The 17,856-nt window shown below is 36.5% G+C and overlaps 1 protein-coding gene across 3 annotated transcripts in view; it reads left to right on the top strand.

The window, feature by feature from the left end:
• DYNC2H1 (dynein cytoplasmic 2 heavy chain 1) overlaps positions 1–17,856 on the top strand; it is a 245,015-nt gene that overhangs the window by 122,238 nt on the left and 104,921 nt on the right. For 2 of the 3 annotated variants that reach the window (XM_084893697.1, XM_084893698.1), the window contains exons 64-67: positions 5,697–5,717; positions 7,198–7,296; positions 8,912–9,035; positions 16,569–16,732. In XM_084893697.1, coding sequence (XP_084749823.1) covers positions 5,697–5,717; positions 7,198–7,296; positions 8,912–9,035; positions 16,569–16,732 — 408 coding nt within the window. The remainder of the gene's footprint in view (positions 1–5,696; positions 5,718–7,197; positions 7,297–8,911; positions 9,036–16,568; positions 16,733–17,856) is intronic. The other variant, XM_084893699.1, reaches the window with a different exon arrangement.

Here is a 17,856-nt window from a genome sequence, read left to right on the forward strand (position 1 = left end):
GAATTATAGATTTGGAACTCTAAATGTGTATGTCATATATTCATTATATTATTACAAACTATGTGATTTTTATTTCAGTTATCCTTCTCTAAAGTTTTATAATCAGCGCTTCTTTCTTTCTTAGTAATTTAAGAAAGCAATCATTTGAAGATTTAAAAAACACATTTTAAGTATTCTCCTTTTTTTATTCTATAGAAAATCAGGGGTGATGAGCCTTTAGATAAGATATATTTATCACAATTTTTAGTTTTTATTGGTTTTAATTTAATTTTATTGATGAAAATACTTTTGTATTCTGAATTATCTTTTATAATAAGTCTGAATTATCTTTTATAATTATAATTATTTTATATAATTAAGTATAATAAGAGTAAATTGTTTTTGAAAATAATTTCAAGAGTAAGTTTAGATTTATTTTACATTTAATATTTTGAAATTTCTTATAGATATTATATGCATTCATATGACAAAACAAAACCATTTGGAAAAATTTAATAGAGCAATTAATTATTTTCTTGAAATGAAATTGCTTTATGGTCAATAAGCTTTCTGAATTATAAAGTGCTAGAGGCCCGGTGCACAAAATTTGTGCACGGGGGATGAGAGGGGGTGGTGGTATCCCTCAGCCTAGCCTGAACTCTCCAATCTGGGAACCCTTAAAATTCAGGAATGCTGGCTCCCAATTGCTTGCCTGGCTGCCTTCCTGATTGCCCCTAACTGCTTCTGCCTGCCAGCCTGATCACCCCCTAACTACTCTCCTGTCAGCCTGACTGATGCCTAACTGCTCCCCTGCCAGTCTGTTTGCCCCCAACTTCCCTCCTCTGCCGGTCTTGTCATCCCTAACAGCCCTCTCCTGCAGGCTTGATTACCCCCAACTGCCCTCCCTTGCTTGCCTGATCACCAACAACTGCTTTCCCTTGCAGGCCTGGTTCCTTCCAACTGCCCTCCCCTGCTGGCCATCTTGTGGTGGCCATCTTGTGTCCACATGGGGGCAGGATCTTTGACCACATGGGCAGCCATATTGTGTGTTGGAGTCATGGTCAATCTGCTTATTACTCTTTTATTAGATAGGATATAGGCCTGGTCCATGGGTGGGGGCCAGCTGGTTTGCCCTGAAGGGTGTCCCAGATCAGGGTGAGGTTTCCCTTGGGGCGTGGGGTGGCCTGAGCGAGGGCCCTGTTGTGGTTTGCAGGCCAGTCATGCTCCCTGGTGACCCAAGTGGAGGCCCTGGTATCTGGGATATAATTATATTCTACAATTGAAACTTTGTAGCCTGGAGTGGAGCCAAGTCTTCTGCTTGCTCTGTGGCTTCCACCATTTCTGTTTGGATTTGTTTACCTTCTATTATATAATTGAAACTTTGTATCCTTGAGTGGAAGCCTGGGCCAGCTAGTGCAGGCAGAAAGCTTGGCTTCTTCTGTTGCCAGAGAAACCTAAGCCTCTCTCCTGCTCTCTGTGGCCACAGCCATCTTGGTTGGGTTTAATTTGTATACTTGCTCTGATTGGCTCATGGGCATGGCTTGTGGGTGTAGCAGAGGTATGGTCAATTTGCATATTACTCTTTTATTAGATATTTGATTTAGAATAAGCTGCTTTTATTAAGGGTGTGATCAGATTGTACATCTCTATAACATCTCATTAACATCACCATGTGATGTATGTGAAATTAGATTTGCAAATACACACAGATTGGAGCTCTGGGAAGTCTTCCCTGAGAAAAATGGCCGGGCATAAGGAATGAGATGAATTTTTGAATCAGCTATCACATCTCCTCACCAACTATACTGGTGCTTTTCTGAGACTCTCCCTCTCAGTGGAAGCTTTCCCACATTTAAGGCTGTAGCCACTCATTGTCAACAGTTATTCCATTGTTTGTCTTTCAAAGATGCTTGAATTTCTCATATTTGTGTTAAGCTAAGTACCGAAGTGCATGTATTGTGCGTGAGATGAAAAAGTCAAATACTTATCCACCATTGGCCTTGTAATAAGAATTTGTTTTATTAGAATAACTAAGAGCTTATATGACCTATGTCCTTGAGGAGCAGGCGAAGAACATGGTCATGATGACTCTATGTGCTGGATTGCCATGATTTATGCCTATTGTCCTGATGTAATTTTACTCCCCAAAGTGTCTTGGTTTGTGTGATAAATTATATGATATTTTTGGAATTGGATAATGGAGAGTATTAGAAAGTAGAGGAATTTGAGTGACGAGCATCCATAAAGAACATGGAAAGATGATTAATTTAAATGTCACAGTATTATAATTTTTTTAATTAAAATCTTACAGTATTAACCATTTTTCTTGTGTAGAGATATATTAAATATTTTATTTTCACTGTATATACAGTTCAGTTTCAAATTAATTTTCTTTGAACCACTTAGAATTTCTGAGATTATTTTTCCTTCCTGTCATTCAAAGTATGCTAAGGAAATGCAAACTAATTTAATATCAGTCTAAAGGATATGAAATTATAAAAAAATCATATATGGAATTGTTTTTTTCCTCCCAAATAATAATCATCAACATTTGTACAGTACTTTCTGTGTTGTGTTTATATTACTATTTAACAATTTATATAGATAAAGCACTTAAATACTTAATTTTTTGAATTTTCAAATCAACTCTATCTTATAGATATGGACATTGAAGCACAGAAGGGTTAAGTTGCTTGTCTAAGGTCACATAGCTGTCAAATGGTAGAGTCAAAATTCAAACACTGCCATCAATCCAGTCTGTGCTGCAAAACTGTCTCTTGTACCTGTACATGTGTGTTTCTATATATGTTTAATTTATTAGTATTCTATTATTCCTGTTCATGTAATTCTTAGCTAATCTGTTTTATTTATAAAAATGTTTCTATTCATATTTCACTTATATAGGTATTAATAATAAAATTATAGAGTATCTAGATATTTTAAAATAATCTCTACCAAAAATATCTTGTGCCCATTCCTGTTCTTCCCCACCCTAGGGAGAGAAGAATTAAAATATATATAAATAGATATTCTGTATCTCTCGAATTTGCCCTCTGTTCTGAGCTCCTGATTGCTAATTCTAGCTCTAAGGTTAGATATTATTTAGAGCTCCCTTCCTTGCTAGCTCATGCTCTGTCTCTTTATTAATCATTATTATTAATATTATTAGTGAAGAATCAGTGGCCAAGTACAATTCATTTACAAAAAAAAAGAAAAAAAAAGCAACATATAATTTTAAATAACTGAGAGTTTCAAAAGATCAGATGTGGCTTTAGAATTAAAATGATTTACCAGGACATTGCTCTCTCTCCTCTTAAGAGATGGATTCATTCTCAGGTTCTCTGTACTGGGAGTTAAGAATGGCTCTTGGTGACTATAGATTTACCACTATCAGAGTATATGTTCCCAGACTAAAGATATGTCTTCACCTTTCTGTCCTCCCCTCTCACCCCAATTCATTTATGTCAGTACCCCAAAATGATACTGATTGGTAGCTTGGGTCACTTGCTCGCCCCTTGAGTGCAATGCTAGATTGATAATCCCAACTGGAATACATTGAGTGGCACATGAAAAGTAGGTAAAGATAGCTATCCACTCTGATACTTTTTTTCTTCTTCCCTTACTCCTTATAAATTGCTTCTCATTTATTTCCTACCCGTGGACATAACGCAATCTTGGCCCGGTAATAAAAGTTGCACATCTGCAAGTCATGCTCATTTTACTTTTACATTTAGTTACTTACCAGGCAAGTCTTGTGAAATCTATTTCTCAAATGTATAATGATTTTATTCTGTTCTAACTACATCCACTGCCAATGGCTTCATTTAAGGCCTTCATCATTTCATACCTGATTAAATACATTATTATACCAGTTGGTCCCTTGCCCCCAATATTACTTCCTTTACTGCTGTTGTAGTGATCTTTCTAATACTGGTAATCTGATCATGACACTTCCAAGATTAATGTATTTGAGTGACTTTAAAAATATCATTATCCTTAAACATGGCATGAAAGGTTCATGGTCAGAAAGACTGCGATTACTCCTGCCATTTTGTATACAGCATCTTTGCCTACATTTTTACTCTTATGGTGACAGACTACTGATAGTTTTGCAAATGTACCCAGGCTTTTTATTCCTCTCTCCATCATGCTCTTGCCTTTGCCTGAAATGCTTTTTCATCTCTTTATCAAACTAAGTCCAATTTATTTTTCTTAGTTTAACTTGAATTGCTTCCCAGCAGCTTCTCCTCACTCCACCTGCGAACTTACAGAATATCATGTGCTCTTTCGTTATAGAATTTTTATTTTTGGTTGCTTTATTAGATGTGAAGTCGTTAAGATTAATAAGATATCTGATTAATTTCTGTATTATCACTCACGTTGTCTTACCTTGGTGGTTGTGCACCATCTGGTAGGTAAATGATACATCTTATCTAGTAAAAGAGTAATATGCAAATTAACCCCAACCAAGTTGGCTGCGTCCACAGAGCAAGCAGGAAGCTTGGGTTTCCCTGGCAATGGAGGAAGCCAAGCTTTCCACACACCCTGGAGGGCCCAGGCCTCCACTCAAGGCTACAAAGTTTCAATTATAGAAGTAAATAAATACCCCCAAAAATGGCTGTGGCCATGGAGCGAGCAGGAGGATTGGCTCTGCTTCAGGCTACAAAGTTTCAATTATAGAAGGTAAATAAATCCCAGATCCCAGGACATCCGCTTGGGTCGCTGGGAGGGGGTAGGGGAAGCGTGGCCAGCCTGAAAACCACCACAGGCCCCTTGCCCAGGCTGCCCCATGCCCCAAGGGAACCCCCAGCCTGATCCGGGACACCCTTCAGGGCAAACCAGCTGGCCCTATCCATGCACCAGGCCTCTATCCTATCTAATAAAATAGTAATATGCAAATTGACTGTTACTATAACACACAAGATGGCTGCCCCTATGTGGTCAAAGATCCTGCCCCCATGTGGACACAAGATGGCCACCACAAGATGGACAGCAGGGGAAGGCAGTTGGGAGGGGCCAGACCTGCAAGGGAAGGCAGTTGTAGGTGACCAGGCCAGCAGGGGAGGGCAGTTGGGAGGGAACAGGCCTACAAGGGAGGGCATTTGGGGGCGATCAAGTCTGTAGGGGAGGGCTGTTAGGGGTGACCAGGCCTGCAGGGAAGGGCAGTTGGGATAGAGGGCAGGCCTATAGGGGAGGGCAGTTAGGGGCAAACAGGTTGGCAGGGGAGCAATTAGGCATCAATCAAGCTGGCAGGGGAGTGGTTAGGGGGTAATCATGCTGGCAGGCAGAAGTGGTTAGGGGCAGTCAGGAAGGCAGGCAGGCCAGGAGTTGGGAGCCAGCAGTTCTGGATTGTGAGAGGGATGTCTGCCCGTTTAGGCCCGATTCTGGTAGGCCTGGTCCCAGATTGGAGAGTGGGCAGGCTGAGCTGAGGGACAAGCTCCCCCGCCCAACCATGTACGAATTTCATGCATCAGGCCTCTAGTGAATGAATAAAAGTCAATATTTTTGGATCTATTATAATTTGTTAAATGTAGATTTTAACTACTTTTAATCAACTCAGACCTAAAACATACCCTAGAGATTTTATTTAAATCTCTCCAGAGAAGTATAAATAAAAGAATACAAACTTATAAGTGCTCTTTGAAATTCTTAAGATTGTTTTTTCTAAAAACATGATTTTTTGAAACTTTGTCTTTTTTATTTTTATTTTGCATCAGATGATTGGTTTGAAGTCATGGGTAAGAACTTTTTAGACTTTGAAAATAATCATGCTTATGGTTAGTCAAAACTTAGTAGGCTTGTGAAATGTTTGCTAGTGAATGCTAACATAAAATAAGATCTAAAACCTAGTGTAGTATGTTGCTAATACTTAATATGATCTATCCTAACCATCTTATTTTGCTGGGAATAGAGTTTGGGTGACACAGAGGGAGGTGTGGTGAGAGCAGTCCATTTTGGGAGCTGGCAAAAGGGGTGCATTGCCCAGTTGGTGATTGAGCATCAACCTATCAACTAGGAGGTCTCAGTTCCATTCCCTGTCAGGGCACATCCTCGGATTGTGGGCTCAATCCCCAGTAAGAGGGCTTACAGGAGGCAGCCAGCCAGTGATTCTGTCTCATCATTGATGTTTCTATCTCTCCCTATCCCTTCCTCTCTGACATAAATAAAATTAAAAAAAGGTGTGTGTGTGCATTATCTGGAAAGAACTTTAAAGCCATAATAAAACTGTTATAAACTCACTCAGCTCTTTATTATCACCATATGCTGGCAGTTTTAAACAATGCTGCTGATAAAATGCCCTTCATCCCTGGGGCATATGTTCCCCACTACCTGCCTTCTTTTTGGTATGTCCCTGAAAGAACATCTTGTTCTTAGTATTAGGCATACCTCAGTTCTAAGTCTTTGTTTCACTTTGATTTCATGTATCTTCTCCCTATAGCACACACTGCTTACAGTTTTCAGATAAATGAAAATTTAAGAAGAATTAAATCAGTAATTATGATTTAACTCTGATTGATTAGGTAGCAATTATTATTAGATGACTTACATTTCATATATTTAAGATTTTCACATATAAATATATATATGGCTTCTTTTCATCTGCTAAGTGGCACTGTGTATAGGGCATTTTCACTGGTTTTTAACTTTCTATTTGTTTCAGAGTTTAATTAGTGATGTGTATTCTGTAATGTATTTAGTTTCTAGTTCATTAGATCTTAAATTGTAACTTATATAATTTTTTATTCTAATATTGCTTCTGTTGTAATAATAACAATGTAACACTTATAAGAATGAATGTTTTAAATATAAACCATCATATTGGTAATTCTTTTGGTAATACTTTTGTGATTAGTTTATACTTCTCTTTTAAGATCTTTATTGTTTATGCAACCAAAGAATATATAAAGTTAGGTAGTAACTTGGTTGTCTAGAGCTTTTGCTTACTATATTGTTAATTTATATTGTCTATTTGTAGTAAATAAGACTGTATTTACTTTACTGTGATTTTAATTTTATTTTCTATTATTAATTACTGGTAACTCTAAAATTTATTAATGTGGCCTCTGGTACAGCTAAACACTGTACCTGTAATTCTTCCTCATGGTTGTATATTTATATTCTCCAAAGACTAAGAGAAAAACTAATTCAGTAATTGATTCATAATTTTTAGGAAATTATTTCCATTTTAAAAGCTTGTAATTTTTTCTTTTGAACTAGAGTCGAGTATGCCCGTTTCTTATAGACCCTTCTTCCCAAGCTACAGAATGGTTAAAAACACATTTGAAAGACTCCCATTTGGAAGTTATTAACCAGCAGGTGCGTATAACATAATTTAGATACCAACTAAGTAATGGCATTTTATGGTGAAAAGCACTCTGTGTCTATAATCAGAAAACATAGATCAAAGTTGAGTCCTATTAACTTACCTGGTGTGGGACCTGGGAAAAAAATGTAACTCTCTTAGCTTCAGATTTTTAATTTGGGATAAGAATATTTGATTTTTTTTAAGTGCAGGACATTGATCAAAGCCCTGGAAATATAATGGTGAGTAAAGTAGTCACACTTTCTCCACTCATGGACATGACAGTCTAATAGGGTAAAGGTGGGGTGGGGAGCCGTTTTTCTGCCAAAGGCCATTTGGCTATTTATAACATCATTCATGGGCCATACAAAATTAACAACTTAAAAATTAGCTTGCTATATTTGGTCGAACATTTAACTCAGGGCCAATCCAAATGATTCCCTGGGCCTTATACCTCCCTCAGGTCGGACGTTCCCCAATTCTGAGCTAGAGAGAGAAGCAATAAGTACCTACACTAAATTATGTCTAAAGAGATGAGTATAAGATCTTATACAAATGAGTTACTAATTTCCAGGAGAAAGCTTCCTGGACTTTGTGGTTTCTCTCAGTGTCTCTTATAATTTATTATTCTTATAACTGACCAAGAATATGATTGTTCTTATAACTGACCAAGAATATCTTTGATGTGTCCTAAGATTTGACACATATTCAATGAAATTTAGTCATATTCTTTTGGGTTATCACTTCTCACTGTCATTTTATCTTTTCCAAAGAAAATTATTTTGGGCCAGGTTTTTTTTTTGTTTGTTTGTTTTGTTTTTTTTTGTTTTTGATTTTTTTTGAGCAAGGGCTAGTTGTACAATTAATTTTCATAGATATTTTTCAGGTGATTGAAAAATTGCCTTTTTAAAACATCACTTATAAAATGGGGATATTTATCTCATCTGTGTGTTGAGAATAATTATAAATTAGGTAATACACATAATACTTTAATGCCATTATGGTTCACAGTAGATCTAAATAATTATTATTTCAAATATTTAATTTATTTTAACCACATTTAAGATCTGGAGTGATGTTGGAAACTGATCTTTTCGTAGCTAGGAAGCCTTAAAATTCTTGCATGGTTAGAATTTTAGAATTTTGTCTAAAAATTCTCTCACCATGATAAGGCATACTACACAAAGAAAAGTTTACTAGAATTTATCATCTTGCCTTTCTTCTTCCATCCAATGTTTGATTTCGAACATAACCAAAGTAGTTCTTATTAAGTATGGGATGAATAACTTATTGCACATAGAATTTGAAAAATTGTTTCTGCATTAATTTGAAATAGTGATGGAAGACTCAAAAACTTTTTTATTGTTCAGGTAAAAATCCTTATTTTTCTCATGTCTATTTTAATTACTTATGAAATTTATTTGATAACTTATTCAACTAAAATGGTTCATTGCTATGTACTTATAACTCGAAAAGCAATCATAAATAATTTGAATTGTTAACATGCATATTCCATTTTAAAATATTCATAGTATTCCTGTTAATATATTCATTTTTTAGCTATAAGAATTTTTATAAATATTATGGAAATGAAGGAATTAATTAATATGTATTCTTTTTTTCTCTTAGGATAGTAACTTTATCACAGCTCTTGAGTTGGCGGTACGCTTTGGGAAAACTCTTATTATACAAGAGATGGACGGTGTAGAACCTGTTCTTTATCCATTATTGAGACGGGATCTGGTTGCTCAAGGTAAATATTTGACAGTTTTCAGACAGTAATTTTTAAAAATTTCACAGTAATTAGCTTTATAACTAACTTTTTTTTTTTCTTGCCACTGAATCTGAGGAAATAGGAACTCTCTGTGGAGGTTGATTGAAATGTCAGTAGAGTCTAATAGAATCAGCAAGGAAACAAATTGTTAAAGTGCCTGCATTGAAGAGTCACTGTGTTGGGCATCTCCCAGACTATTCCCGGGTACAGTGTTTTATTAGGAAGGCTCACAGGACCCAGCATAGTTTCATTCATAGCTAAAATTTACTGCCGGGAAAGGATACAAAGCAAAATCAGCAGAGAACAGACACAGGGTGAAGTCAGGAGTTAAGAAACCAGGTGAGCACACTGGCAAGGGGGGTGGTGGTGGGGGTGATCAGGCTGGTGGGGGGTATTTGGGGGTGAGCAGGTCAGTGGTGCGGGGGGGGGGGGCAGTTGAAAGTGAGCAGGCTGACAGGCAGACTAGTTAGGGGCAATCAGGCAGGCAGTTGAGCAGTTAGGAGCCAGCAGTCCCAAATTGTGAGAGGGATGTCCGACTACTGGTTTAGGCCCAATCCCTGTAAACCGGCAGGACATTCTTTAAGGGGTCCCAGATTGGAGAGGGTGCTGGCAGGGCTGAGGAACACCCCTCCCCGCCATGGAGAATTTTGTGCACCGGGCCACTAGTTAAATATAAACCCCCTGATCGGTGTCAGGTTTTAGCAGTATCTGTGTCTGTGGCATTGTCTGAGAACGGGTGTTAAAAGGTCTGAGAAGCTGGATCTGGTGAAAATGACATATTGCACATCATGATTGGGTTACATTAGGAACCACTAACTCCAGATAGTTGTGCAGGACTATTAGAATCAATTTGTTTATTTTATAACTATGAAAAGGGAGTTAGCTAATCGTGGTCCCTACCTTACTTTTTTTTTTTTTTGCCTTTCTCTCAGGGTTGGATGCATTCATATCACATTCTTCGAAGTCTGTTATTCTCCTTGAGTATACTTCAGATTGTACTTTCCCATAGTCTAGAGCTCTTCATGATTTGCCATTTTGTCATCATACATTTCCTTTGGGGACAGTGGATGGTTGTCCCAGAACTATACAAAGTCTGTGCCCAGTTTCATTTACATACCAGTGTCCTTAATCTAAACAATATGAACTGCCTGTTTACATAAAGAGGTCAAAGCAAGTACCAGTAATGGGAATAGAAAATGCTTTTCCACATCAAACTTATGCTATTCAAAATCCTTCAAATATATATTGATAGTGAAAATGAGCAAGGTGCAGTTCCTCCTCCATTTCTCATTGTTTTTTAGTTTATGATTTCTGTGTGCCTAATTGTTCAGCCCTTGCAGAAGGCAGATATGGCATTTGCAATTGGTAAATAATTGAAGACCACTGAATCAGCTAGACATGTAGAAGTTGTTAAGAAAGAGGCTGGTATAGTTGGCAATAGTTCAGGTTTTACTAACAATATTTGTCAAAAGTATTTTTCATTATCATTCCAGTCCATTATATTTATTTCATTTCCATGTGGGGTTTGAGTATGGATTCAGGAGCTATAGTAGAAACCAGGGGCACGGTGCATGAAACCTGCATGGTGGTGGTGGTGGTGGGGGTCTCTCAGGCCACCTGTGCCCTCTCCAGTCTGGGAGCCCCAGGGGAGCCCTCTCCAATCCGGAGTTTGCATCTGTCTTTGCAATCATATGAGCGAATTGTCTGAGACCCCAACCCAGTTTGGTTTGGTGCTCACAGAATAATAGAGGTCTTTTTTTCTTTTTTTTCTTTTTTCTTTTTTTTTCTCTCTTCGCTCCATTGGTGGAGATTTTCTAGAAGTTGTAGGATATCTTCCTTTTAATTTTTCCTTGACATTTTGACTTTACTTATGTCTCTCACCTTTGGTTTCCCTTGATCCCCACCTGCAACAGTAACTTGCTCCAGGCTCACTTTGCTCTAGTGTCTAGGACAGTGGTTGGCAAACTGTGGCTCGTGAGCCACATGTGGCTTGTTTAGCCACAGTTTGCTGCTCTGTTGACTAATGAGTTTGCCAACCACTGGTGGACTAAATGTTACCGTGTTGTTGGAAGCTGTGAGGGTTAGGCAATTGTGGCATATCGTGTGCAAAGAGGAAAAGAGTAGTATATGACAGTGGTCGTCAAACTCATTAGTCAACAGAGCCGCAAACTGCGGCTCCTGAGCCGCATGTGGCTTGCGAGCTGCAGTTTGCCCACCACTAGTCTAGGAGATCTCATAACTTATCTGTCACCAGAACTATGATTCCCAGAATTCCTGGTGCTCCCCGCGCTCTTTCCACTTCTGGTTCAGGGGCTGCCGAAACCAAAAGGACTTGGAACTCCAGCCGCCCACAGACTGGGCTGACAGGACCGGACCCTCCAGTGGTGGCCCCAGGATGCTGGCTGCTCAGCGCTGGTGCACAGGAGCGCTGGCTCTGGGCTTGAAGCGAGCGGGTGGGCTTTCTACCCTGCTCCCTGCTGCTTGGCACCGGTGCGCGTGCCCGCTGCCCACAGGCCTGCCATCTTTATTGGATTAATTTGCATACTCTTGATTGGCTGTGGGCGTCTTGGAGCTATGGTCAATTTAAATATTTGTCTATTATTAGTATAGATGACAGCGGGACTTCATTGGTGGCCTTTTTAGTCCAGATGCTTAACCTTAGTAATGGTTGCTTCATATGGACTTATGTATTTGCATTAAGTTTGTGATTGTTATATCTGTCTCTAGAGCACATATGTCAAACACAAGGCCCGCGGGCCAAATCCAGCCCGCCAGGCCTTGCAATGTGGCCCGCACCGCGCTGTCATCACTGCACTCCGCTGTCAGTTTATGACATTGTCAGTTTATGACTGTTCAGTAAACCATTCGGCCCGCGATTTAGGCTGGATTTTAGATTTTGGCCCCTTCTCTGATTGAGTTCGACACCCCTACTCTAGAGGGTGGCTCTCCATGTGGGTATGTCTTTGTTACTTCAATTGGATCTGGAGAGCCCAATGCTATAAACACAGCCAGACCAGCCTTCCAGGTTACATTTGGCAACATGTGAAGACATTTTTGATTGTCACAATACAAGAGTTCTATGCCAGGGACATCTTAAAATGCTCAGTGTGTTTTGCAACAAATCATTTTCCACCACAAATTGTCAATAGTGTTGAGGTTAAGAAACCCTAAGCTAACTCACTGGTTGTGACCCATGAATCTCTGTACTGATATATATATATATATTTTAATGTTTTTATTGATTTTTTTTAGAGAGAGAAAGAAGGGACAGGGATAGAGAGATAGAAACACAATGAAAGAAAAACACCTTCTGCACAGCCTCTGCTGGATATCAAGCTCATAACCTGTGCATGTACCCTGACTGGGGATTGAACCAATGACCTCTTGGTTCCTGAGTCCACACTCAACCAATGAGCCACATCAGCTGTACTGTACTGATATATCTAAGTCTCAGCATGACATGAATATATCCTTATATGCAATCACCCCAAATGTCCACATCTATTATACAAGTTGACCAAGCAAAACAAAATATGCACAAGTCTGATTCAGGTTCAGAAACCAAGATAATAGACATGTAATTAAAACTTCCTCTAGAAAGAGGACAGGAGACCAAATCCTACACTTGTACCCAATCATTCTGTCTTCATAATTCTCTAAACTACAGTAAAGATTTTGTGTCCTGAAGAAAAAATTGGTCAAAATTAACTCCAGTATAGGTTAACTCCAATGTAAATGAAGACTTTCTACAGTTAAGAATGTATTGAACTTACAGTTCTACATCTCATATTTTCTAAGCGTAGGATATGGGGCTTATACAGTGGTCTTTTTTAGGCAATAAGCCATTTACTTTGAATTTTTAAAATGTTATGTCCATATAATACATGTTTACATAATCGTATAGTACATAATGGCAACAGTGTTTTGTCCTTCCCCTCCTGACTATTAGTCCTACTAACCAGAGAAAACCACTTACTTTTCAATTTTAATATTTTGTTGAAATATAAATGAATGTGTATCCTATATAATAAAGAGCTAATATGCTAATTTCATCGAACAGCAGAATGACCATTAAGATGACCTTCCGGATGAAGTCGGGGGTTACGAGGGTCGAGCCCCTTGCATGAATTTTGTGCACTGGGCCTCTATTATATATATATATATGCACCCACATTAAGATACAGAGCTTTATAAGCACTTCAAAAGAGCTCTTATTTACCGCTCTCCCCAACAAGGATAACCACAGACCTGACTTAAATAGCATAGATAAGTTCTGCTTGTATATGAACATTGCATAAATGAGAAGAAAAAGAAGAGCAGCTGGGAACTGGGCTGGGAACTGGCCTGGCTATAATAGCTTGGCTATGGTGTTCTGTTGTACATTTCATATTTCTAACATTAGACACGTCACTCAATGCCCATAATCAACCGTAATCAAGCCTGAGTACAGAACAAGAATACTTTGCACATTACAAAAATAACCAAATGTCTTTCTTTCCCAGCTAATTTGAGTGACTTCTGCTTTGTTACAAATTATAACAGTCTTACTCTATTTCTCTCCTCTCCTAGATGAAAATGATTGATTCCATTCATAGATTGCGCTTTCTTTTATTTTTTTATTTTTTATTTTATTTTATTTTATTGATTTTGTACAGAGAGGAAGGGAGAGAGATAGAGAGCTAGAAACATCAATGAGAGAGAGTCATCGATCAGCTGCCTCTTGCACACCCCCCACTGGGGATATGCCCGCAACCAAGGTACATGCCCTTGACCGGAATTGAACCCGGGACCCTTCAGTCCCCAAGCCGACGCTCTATCCATTGAGCCAAACCGGTTTCGGCCATAGATTGTGCTTTCTGATGGCACTCATTCCCCACTCATTCCCTGATCACCTAAGTCTAAATCCTATAGCGCCCCAGTGCCTTCTTACTAAGGTAGTGCAGTTTTCCATGCTGATCTGTCTTTAATTGCAAATGCCAGTAAACCTGAGCGGATGCCCTTTCAGCATTGGTTTTATTTTGTTTTGTTTATAGTGTATATTTTTTGCATGTCTCAGCTTCGGCTAAGTTATTTTTTTAGGTATTTGTCCATTCATTTAAATTTAAATTGTCAAATCTTTTGTTTTATGTAATAGTGTCATATCTTTTTTTTTCAGCATCCTGTAATTTTTTGAGTACAGATCCTTTGTCTCCTTGTTTGAATTTATTTCTGGATATCTTAATTTTTTGTTGCAATGGTAAATGTACCTTCCATGTCTTTACTATTTTTCTTATGATTTTTTCCTATGGTGTACCAAGACAATATCATAGAGTCTCCTTGATTTTGAATTTGTCCATTTTGCTTTTAGTTATTTTAGAGCTGTGTTTTAGATATACTCATGTTTGTAAAGGTGATTTCTTCTTTTTCTATTATTTCCTATAGCGTTATTAAATGTCTAGAAATGTCTCATGTTTTCAAATATGATAATTAGAATGGTTACAAAAATATTGGGGGGCTAGTGTTAGCATGATAACTTTTTTCCATTCTTTTACTTTCAATTATTTGTTGGTCTTATTTGTAAAGTGTGCCTCTCATCAGTGATATATAGATAGCATTTGGCTTGCATTTTCATTTATCATGCAGTCTTAATATTTGTGCTGTAATTTAATCAATTTATGCAATAACTGGTGTAGTTTTCTAATTAACCTGATTTTTTTAATAAAATATTTTAATAATTTCTTAATGGTTACTCTACAACATGTAGCAATACACATTTTTGACTTATTATTTTAATACAAGTAAATACTTTGCCACTTCACCAGGACTGCATTTTAACTCCACATACCCTCTGCCTGCCTTTTTATTTTTGTTGTGATACATTTTCATGCTTCACATGATGTTATAATTGTGTTTAAAATCTAACTTATGTGTATTTACCCTATCTAATGTTCTTAAATTCTCTCAGCATTCCATTTATCTCCTCATTTTTATCTGGATTAGCCTTCTTTTGTGGGGAGGATTAACTTTTATATTTCATTTAGTGAAGGCCCAGTAGAAACAAATTTCTTTTTCTTTCATTTTGAAGTATTTTTATTTCTGTCTGTTATAAAATGCTGGGTTAACATTTGTTTTCTTTAGCACATTAAGGTTTTTATTTTATTGTCTTATGATGTCATTACTGTTAAGAAATAGCCTGCTGGTTTTATTGTTGCTCCCATGTAAGTGGTTTCATTTTTCTCTGGATGCCCTAAAATGTTTCTTTATCATTCAAAATGTTTGTCTTTCATGGTTTGACTCTGATGCCATTAGGGTTTGTTTTCTTTGCATTTATTCTGCTTAGGTTTTCTTAAATTGTTCCAGTTCAAGGTATTATATTGGGCTTTTAAATTTGTATTTCTCTAGTAATGATTAGTAGTAAAGTTCATTATTATTTTGATTATTTTTCCTCTCTCACAAACTGCTTTTTGAATTATTTTTACATTAACTTAAAGTTTTTAAGTAAAATTTTAAAATTTATTCTGGTGTTCTAAAAAATATTTTACAATGTTTTTCTTAACCTTTGAAAATAATCTGTGAAGATATGTTGTTTTTTACTTAAAAAATATCATGCCCTGGCTGATTTGATCAGTGCTTAGAGCATTGGCCTGTGGACTGAAGTTTTGCAAGTTCAATTCGCCATCAAGAGTATATACCTTGGTTGTAGGTTCTCCAGCCTCAGTTGCTGGAGACAACCAATCAGTGTGCTTCTCTCACATCAATGTTTCTCTCTCTCCCCATTCCCATCTACTCTCTCTAGAAATTAATGGAAAAAATATCCTCAATGAGGATTAAAATATATATATATTAATTATTTGTTGTCAATTTAAAATCATAAGTTTATGGATATAATTGTTGATTATTTTTTTTGTATCCGTTGTATAATGAATATCACTGTTTTTTATTTTAGAACGCATTTCTTTATAAAGCAGAACTTTACTTTTCTTAGTTTAACTTCTTGTCATGAATTACCTGAGTATGGCAATCTGAATAAATCCTTTTTTATGTTATTAATGGTAACTTTGTAATTACTCATATGTTGATAATCCTAGGTTTATACCAGTTTAGTCTATCTCCAAGCATCACATCCTCAATATTATAATAATATAATAAACACATTTTAACTGATGAATTTTGAAATAGTGAATAACACATACTGAGAGTTTTTAAGTTTTTATAATATGTAATCAATTTCAGGAAAATTTGGAATATGAATCATATAGCTAACACTAAAACCATCTTGAATATAAGTAAATACTCTTGATGCTTCAATATTTTAGGGTCATCTTAATGAGCATTACTTAGAATTGCTTACGTAAATGCCAGCTAATAAAGCATCCTGGTTAATAGTGTCTTGGATAGCCTAATTGTTACTCTTTTGAATTCTTGAAAAATCTGTAATACAAACTAGAATTACTGGGAAATTTTAGTTTTAATGTCATGTAGCAAAATACAAGATATTAAGGCTAACTAATTGTGTCGTTTTTTAAAATATAGGACCACGTTATGTGGTACAAATAGGTGAAAAAATTATTGACTACAATGAAGAATTCCGCCTTTTTTTGTCAACGAGAAACCCAAATCCTTTTATTCCACCGGATGCAGCTTCTATTGTTACTGAGGTTAACTTTACTACTACAAGAAGTGGATTACGAGGACAGGTATGCATCTATCATAATTTACCTGGGAGATCTTTTGTAGTTTTGCATACTCATAAGACTTTTTCAATGAGAAGCTATTTTGTTAAATTGATTAGCATTTAGTAATCTTTTGAAAATATACTTTCAAGTTAGCATAAATCACTTGGGTTTATTTCATATATCATTAGTGTTAGAATTGTGCATTTGTTGCTAAAGTCAAATTGCTGACTCTTTCAGTATAACTTTAATTTTAAGTCTGTTTTCATTACATATGGTAAAATTTGAGAGATGGAAGAATCATAGAGATTGTGATCAGCTACTTTATTTTTTTAATTTTTAAAGATAAAGTTTAAATGTGAAAATTTCATTTAATTGACATACTTAGCTAGTTGAGGGTCTTTGATTCCCACTCAACATTTTTTCTTTATCAGAGCATACACACCTTTGAATTCACTTTATCTGTGTATGGTTTATTACTGCTTGGATTTCAAAATAAAGTTTAATGTCCAGACATTTATTTATATACTTTTTCACTTTTTTTTTTCACTTTAAACATATACCTGTTGACTTTTTGAATATCATCCTATTTTTTATTTATCTACCAATAATAGATTTTTCTTCTTTTGATTTATATGATAGCATGTCTATTTGCTATAATTTTCACTTTATTGTAATTTTAAAGTCTTCATTATACAATGTTTTTCTTACAATATTATGTGACTCACCACTTATATTTTAATGAACATTATCTTTGGATTTACTTGATGATAATCTTATAAACAAAACAATGGGCAGATTATTCAAAACTTGACAGAATTATATAGAGACAGTAAAGCAACAAGCAGACTGTCAAATTACAGCAGGGAGGGGAGGGAGATCTGGGGAAGATAAGAGATCAACTGAAGGACTTGTATACATGCATATAAGTACAACCAATGGACACAAAACTCTGGGGAGGGAGAGGATGTATGGGAGGAGTAAAATATGTACACAGATAATAATTTAGTAAAAAAAAAAAAAAACTTGACAGAATTAATTGACAAAATTGTTCCTTTTATCTAAAAGCTCTCCATAGTGCACAGCTGTGGTGGCTCAGTAGTTGAGCATCTACCATGAACCAAGTGGCATGGTTTGATTCCTGTTGG

Source organism: Pipistrellus hanaki (assembly GCF_964339955.1).
Source record: "Pipistrellus hanaki genome assembly, chromosome: 9".
In the NCBI taxonomy this organism is placed as follows: Eukaryota; Metazoa; Chordata; class Mammalia; order Chiroptera; family Vespertilionidae; genus Pipistrellus; species Pipistrellus hanaki.